The 7,139-nt window shown below is 38.0% G+C and overlaps 1 protein-coding gene across 1 annotated transcript in view; it reads right to left on the bottom strand.

Moving 5' to 3' along the window:
- Positions 1-242: 242 nt before the first annotated feature.
- Positions 243-7,139, bottom strand: part of EIF3H (eukaryotic translation initiation factor 3 subunit H) — an 86,327-nt gene continuing 79,430 nt past the window's right edge. Inside the window, exons 6-8 of the mRNA XM_007188799.2 lie at positions 4,355-4,475; positions 2,215-2,347; positions 243-466 (exon numbers count right to left, since the gene is read on the bottom strand). Of these exons, the coding sequence (XP_007188861.1) occupies positions 369-466; positions 2,215-2,347; positions 4,355-4,475 (352 nt within the window). The 3' untranslated portion in view covers positions 243-368. The remainder of the gene's footprint in view (positions 467-2,214; positions 2,348-4,354; positions 4,476-7,139) is intronic.

Raw genomic sequence — 7,139 nt, 5'->3', positions numbered from 1 at the left:
GTACCAGAACTCACAGGAGGCACCAGGGCCTCTGGGCCAGGCACCGGGACAAGCGGCACTTGTCCGGATCCGGTGGCTGAAATGTGGCACCACAGAGGTGTGACAAAGGTAACGGAGCCTGTAGGTCTGAGCCTGGGGATGCTTCTGGTCAAGCCTGCTTTATCTTTGGAAATACAAAGGTATAAGCGAAACAAAAATAAGAAGCTAAATATGTCTAAAACCAAATGAGCAAGCAGTCGAGATTGTTTTATTATTATTTTATTATTTGCTAGAAAGACTTTTCAATATGCAAGTGTGTTTCTTCCGAGAACTGCCCCAATGTGATCTCAAGAGTCCATGTTAACTCCTTTTCTGGAAACTTCCTTTTCTTAGTTGTTGTATTCTTGAAGAGCCTGGGCCATGAAGAGTTTGCCTAAGTTTTGAGCAGTGAACTCCTTGATGTTCTGGCAGTAAGTGTTAATCTGGCCTGTGCATTTGGGAAAGTGAGAAAGAGAGTCATAATGTTCCACAAACTGTTAAAATGACCCAGAATACTAGTCAAACAAGAAAATCAGCATAATACAGCATCATCAGAGTTTTATTTTGTTATGTTTTGAATCAAAAACAAAAACGAAGCAGACACAGATATAGAGAACAAACTAGTGGTTACCAGTGGGGAGAGGGAAGGGGGGAGGGGTAATATGGGGGTAGGGAATAATAAGAGGCACGAACTATTAGGTATAAAATAAGCTACAAGGCTACATTGTACAACACAGGGAATATAGCCAGTATTTTATAATAGCTATAAATGGAGTATAACCTTAAAAAACTGTGATTCACTAAATTGTAACCCTGTAACATATAATATTGTATGGCAACTATACTTCAATAAAAATTTTTTTAAAAGAATTAAGAATTCTATTCGTTCATAAGGAATAATAAAGAATATAAGTTTTGTTGTTTTTTTTTTTTTTAAATAAGCTATCTTCCACTCTTGGTTACATGGATAATGAAGAAAAACGACAACTTTTAAAAAGATTACCAGCAGTTAAGCACATATTAGCTGTCAATCAAAACGTACTGACTGTGCAGACCAGACCAACACTGTAACTAAGACAAGTGAGAAAACAGCACTGGCTCTTCTTAGCCAGGTAGAAAGGAGACACCAAATCACAGAACTGTAAACTAACCAGACCCACCTGACCCGGACGTTAACTACAGTAGTTTTCAGTCTGTGCTCCAGAAATATCAATAGCCTCCTCCTGCACCCCCAGAGCCCAGACAGAGCATGAGCAAGGAGCCCATGTGAGGAAAGGGCTCCACCACTGCATTAGTCTTAAAACAAATGATCTAATCTGATGCAACAGTTACACATTTCTTGAGAGTATAAGAAATACAATTCTGCTTGAAGTGGCCCTTAAGTAAGTAATGTGTCTCAGTTTCCCGAATCTCATTTATACAGGTACCAGAAAGCTTTAAGGAATTTGGAATTTCCCCCACACTAAAAATATATCAACAGAATTGAGAAACTGCAGAAGACCAGCTTTTCTCTGAGTTGGATTTTCATTCTAACAAATCTCTCAGACAACTGGCTGACTGAATCAAACAGTATTCAACAACATTCATACAGAAATAAGGTGATTATAGCTAAATAAGGGCATGAATGTTATATATTCAAAATCAAGTCCTAGCACAGGACACAACGGCTCTACTACCTTAAGGCAGTGTTAAATGTTTATCCCCAGAGAAAGTCCATGGAGAGTTACATTCATGTTGCTACAATACAAGTCAAAGTAAGGGAAATACCTCTTTGAATCAAAAACTTCAGTTCAATTCAAACACCCACTTACACACTGGGCTCAAGGCTAGGCTAGAACATCAAAAGTAAGGGGTTTGAACTCAATGGCCTTTTGCATTATGAGATGATAAACACTTTTTCTTGGTTTCCATGAAAGATGACTCACACAAAACCTTCCCATTTTAGAAAGTTTATATAATCCCATCTCGAAAGTGTTTGTTTAGATAAACACAGAGTGAAGCACTGAAAGGACCTTAGAAATAACAAAGACTGACAAATTCTTAAATTTCAGAAATTACAGGTGCTAGATTCAAGTTCATCATTTAACCATTTAAAATACACTAACATTTAGATGTCTTACCCTGTGAATCTCTCACTGTCTTCTGCTTCCTAAAGAATAAAGAAAACCAGCCATGCTCTGCACTGGCTAACAATACCTGCAATGAGCAGAGAATCCATCCTGGCAGGGGGCTGATGTGGTTTGAAGAGTTTGGACAGGTCCTCCTCGGGGAGCGGGGGTTCTCCTCGACTCTGGCGCTGCATATTCTCCTGCTGGCGACGCTGCTGATACTAAAATTCAGAGAGGAAATGATTGGGTTACTTTTCTCTACCTGGGGAGAAAAAAGACCTCCCTCACTTATGTGATCAGCAAAATTCCACTGCTTTGAACTCCAATCTCGGTTTTATAAATGTAACCCTTCATAACTCTTTCTTCTAAGAGGCTAAATATGGTAACAGTCAAAGAAAACTTCCTTGTTGTAAACTCTAGTGTCCCTCTGAGCTCTAAGATTATATAATTAATGATTTAGAAAAACAAAACTGGTTATGTGAGAAACATGGGGCTTACAGGCAAAGAAGCTCAAGATTCATGAGCGAAAGGGAATAACTTGACCAATTATGACAACTGGGTAAACAACACTACAAGTATGATTCATCTTAACTTGAAGAACTAAGTAATGAAATACCGTATTGGGGAATTTTTTCAGCTTTATCCTTCTTGACCAAAGTAACAATAATACTGATGATGGTACTATTATAACGTCACCATTCCTGTTATTATTATAACAGTAAACACTATCAATTCCTAACAACAGATAATCATCTGTGCTTTAGCTCTACACCAAAGAATGAATATTAGCTCAGATAATGCTTCAAAAACTTTCAAACTCTGGATTCTTACGACTCAATGCAGAGAAAGTGGGGTTATATATAAAGGTATATATCAACTATAAACTTATAGTTCAAACTACAATCAAGACGCTAATAGCTGTGGATTGCTTACGATAGCAGAGGAAATAATATCCCACACACAGCCTTAAAAGGTCAGGTAATGGGAAACCAGGGTAGGCTAGCAAAAATTTTAAGCCCTTAGATAAGGGAAGTAACTTGCTTTGCAAAAATTTCTACTCATTATGGGGTATGAGAGTAGAAGTAAGACAAATCTAAAAAGGGTTATGAATGGTGCTAAGTAGAAATAAATGTCAAATGCAAAAATTTATGACATACTAGAATTCTAAAAAATATCTCCTAAGATTGGTTTCCAGAATCAACTGTTTCATTGGTGACAGATTTTCAATTTGATCCTCCAGTTGGGTCTTTTACCTATAGGAAGAACCAGCAGGGGAATGGAATCAAGCTGGTTTTATTCTCCCCATTTTATAAGAGATTTTCACCATCACCATCTTCACCACCATCTTTTATTTAAAAATAAGATACTTTATAGATTTATATGTGTTTTAAAAATTCTATGTGTGTAGAAACGCAGTATTTTAAATTTCACTAAACATATGAACATTGGTATTAAATTAATTTTTTAAATATGATATTCTCAGAACCACTTAGTTGTGCTTAAAATCCTACAGTTACCAACATCTAGTTTAAAGTACATTTTAATGAACAGAGTAATCAAACACTCACATGTATGTACATTCTGGAATCAACTTATCTATGAATCAAATGCTAAGAACACTTCAGAGCAATATAGTCCAAAACAGTATTCCAGGAACTGTGAAAATCATGTGGCCTTCAGGCAACACTAATAAAGATTAAGATTAAATGGCCAGAGCAGTGTGGATGTGCATATGAGAATATCCAGGTAATTCCAGGTAAATCTGTATTATACTATCTATTTCACAGCAGTTGGTCTATTATTTCCTATCAAAATTGCTTGCTCTTAATCACAACTGCTCAGTTTTTTAAATGAACTGAAGACTGATAACTGTACTGCAATGAGCCACTAGCAAACCAATTATAGTTAGTAAAGAAATGAGCTGTGACCCTCTAGAATCTCTCTGCCTCTGATTTTCTCAATAAATGTATCTCTTTTTTGCATAACCTTGGCATTACAATCTGAGCTTAATCTACCAGCTCTCTTCAAGATAGGTATTTTTAAGTACAACTTGTAAATCATATATTAGGAACATACTATATAAAGAATAATCTTTTAAAACATGAAAGAGTTACTAGCTAAGGGTCAATGTTTTATCAAAGATAATTTAGATCATTTTGAAGATGACTCTTGAAGCACCATACTTCGAAAGGAATTCTATGTTTGTTGAATTTTCCCATAATACCAACCTGATGTTTCTGCTGCTGCTGTTTACTCGTGTTCCTCATGTATGTGTTATATTTAACTATATCTTGGCTCATTTCATCCACTCTGTCCATCAGCAACTGGAGGGTCTTCCCCAAATGATTGCTGAAATATAAAGTAAGTATACTGACATGTCATACTTGAAAGTTATAGCTCTGCCACTGCTCTAAGTAGTTTTGAGATATTAAACTGATCTGCCATTTGCTAAAAAAAATGAAAGCACACACATACAGGAAAGCAAAGGCAGAGGAGAGAATGGTAGTCAGCTTGTTATTAAACTTTCCATATCGAACCCACAACTATTAACTACAAGGGTATCTGAAATAGCTCAATTTCTTAGTGTCAGAGCATACACATGTCAGAGTAGAAAGAGTTAAACATATCTAGCAGGGTATCTAAAATGGGTACTTTCTGAACAATCAAGTTTAACCTAGGCTCAGTACTCCTGAATCCGTTTCCTGAGCCCCACCTCCGCTCTCCCCAGTTGTGCTCCAGAGCATTCAAATCAGTAGCCACAGAAAGGAAGAACCGGCAAACAGACTGAGACTTCTGGCACATGATTTCTCTACCTAGCAGGTTCTGAAAGAGTAACAATAGTATTTATTCTGCAAGGCCAAAGGAAGAAAGAGGGTTCCTTCCCCTCTGCCCTTCCCAGAATCTGAAGTACAGTCATTCATCTTTCTTTTCCTCTCCATAAATTTCTACTGTAGCTTACTTACCAAAATCTTCTTACAAAGTGATGCTAATGGTTAGTACGACACCCACCATATTCACTGATTTCTGCCCACAACTATCTCCTACCATGTTAAGGCCCACTACACATATACGTACTCTAAAAATAACTAGCTGACAAATAGTACTCATTCATTCATTCCACACAGGTATCTACTAAACACCTATTATGTTCCAGCCTCAGTGTTAGCAAATAAGGAGACACTAGTGAATGAGACATTCCTGGTCTCGGTCTTCACTGAGCTTACAATTGATGGGGAGAGGGGAGGAGGGAAGAGGGGAGATAAGACACTTAGATAGTGTGGTCAGAATATCTCTTTTAAAAGGTGACAGGCTGAAAGCACAAGATTAGAAGGAATCAGCCATGCAGAAAGTATTCTAGGTGAAAGAAAGCCCAAGTGCTGAAGGCCTGAGGTGGGTAAGAACTAGGCAGGTAAAAAGAGGAGGCCTGGCATGGGAGGAGCACAGAGACAGGCTAGGGAGGCCAGACAAGCACGTACGAGGAGCCATTAGCTGCCTCACACAACACCCCAACCACACGGTCGCTTAGTGTGAATGAGAACCCGCGACTCTGACATGAACCCTGGTGACATGTTTTGCCTTAAATTTTAAAACGATTTAGCCTGGCTGTTATGCAGAGAATACACCGGAGGGTAGCAACTAGGAGACGGTTAAGAGTCCACTGTGGAGTGCTGGCAAGAATGTGGAGAAATTAGAATACTCGTACACTGTGGGGAGAATGTAAAATGGTGCGGCCACTGTGGAGAAGTTTGGTGGTTCCTCAAAAAGTTAAACATAGGGCCACCATATAACCCAGCAATTCTACTCCTAGGTATATACTCAAGAGAACTGAAAACTTATGCTTACACAAAAAAACTTGTACATGTATGTTAATAGCTGCGTTATTCAAAACAGACAGAAATTGGGGGAAAAACCCGAAAAGGATGAATGGATAAACAACAAACTGTGATTTGTCCATACAATGAAATACTATTGAGTTATAAAAAGAACAAAGTACTGATATATGAATGAAACTTAAAAGACATTATACTAAGTGAAAGAAGCCAGACACAAAAGGCCACTTACAACATGGTTCCATTTATAGGAAACGTCCAGAAGAGACAAATCCACAGAGACAGAAAGTAACTACTGGCTGCAAGGGGATGAGGGGGAGGAGAAGTGACTACTTAGAGGCATGGGGTTTCTGCTTGGGGTGATGAAAATGTTTCAAAATTAGTGGTAATGATTGCACAATATTGCAAATGTATTAAAAACCACTGAACTGTATTCTTTAAAAATGGTTAAAATGGTAGATTTTATTTTACATGAATTTTATTTTAAAACTGCACGCGCGCGCACAAACACACACACACACACGATCTACTGTGGCATTGCAGAGAGAAGCAGTGGCGGCTTGGAACAGCCCAGTGGCAGTGAACATGGAGAAAAGTGGGCAGAACTGAGACAGGAATCAAGGGCGACTCCCAGTTTCCTGGCTTGAGCAGCTGAACGGTTGGTTACGGCACTTACAGAGAAAGAAAAGGCTGAGGAAGAAACAGACTGGGAATATTGGGAATGACTAAAAGTAAATCCAGTTAAAACATGGATTCCATCTGTAACCTGAAGCTTTGGCTCTTTATCTTAAATAACAGAAAGAGCATAGATCTGGTGTGCGTGTGTGTGTGTGTGTGTGTGTGTGTGTGTGTGTGTGTGTGTAGATAAATTTATCTTTTAATCCCAGGTCTGGCACTATCTATCTTACCTCGATCCAGCAGCTTGGTCTAATGACTTAACTGAAGAATCAAGTGCTTTTTTCAAATTAAATTTTATTTCATATTTATCTTATTCCATTGTAATTTTGTGAACCATTTTTCACTTTTAAATATTTCTTCTTTGGACATCAGATTAAGTATTCACTTTTCTGTTCTTTTCCGATTTCTTAATAGTCTGATTTTAATTCATCCATAATTTGAGCTGATGGTGCAAGATCGGGAATTAAAATGATTTTTTTTTTCCCCAATAGCTAATCAAATGTCC

Source organism: Balaenoptera acutorostrata, chromosome 17 (genome assembly GCF_949987535.1).
Source record: "Balaenoptera acutorostrata chromosome 17, mBalAcu1.1, whole genome shotgun sequence".
Taxonomy (NCBI): Eukaryota; Metazoa; Chordata; class Mammalia; order Artiodactyla; family Balaenopteridae; genus Balaenoptera; species Balaenoptera acutorostrata.
The sequence above is the reverse complement of the archived record's forward strand: the minus strand, read 5'-3'. Positions and strand labels throughout refer to the sequence as shown.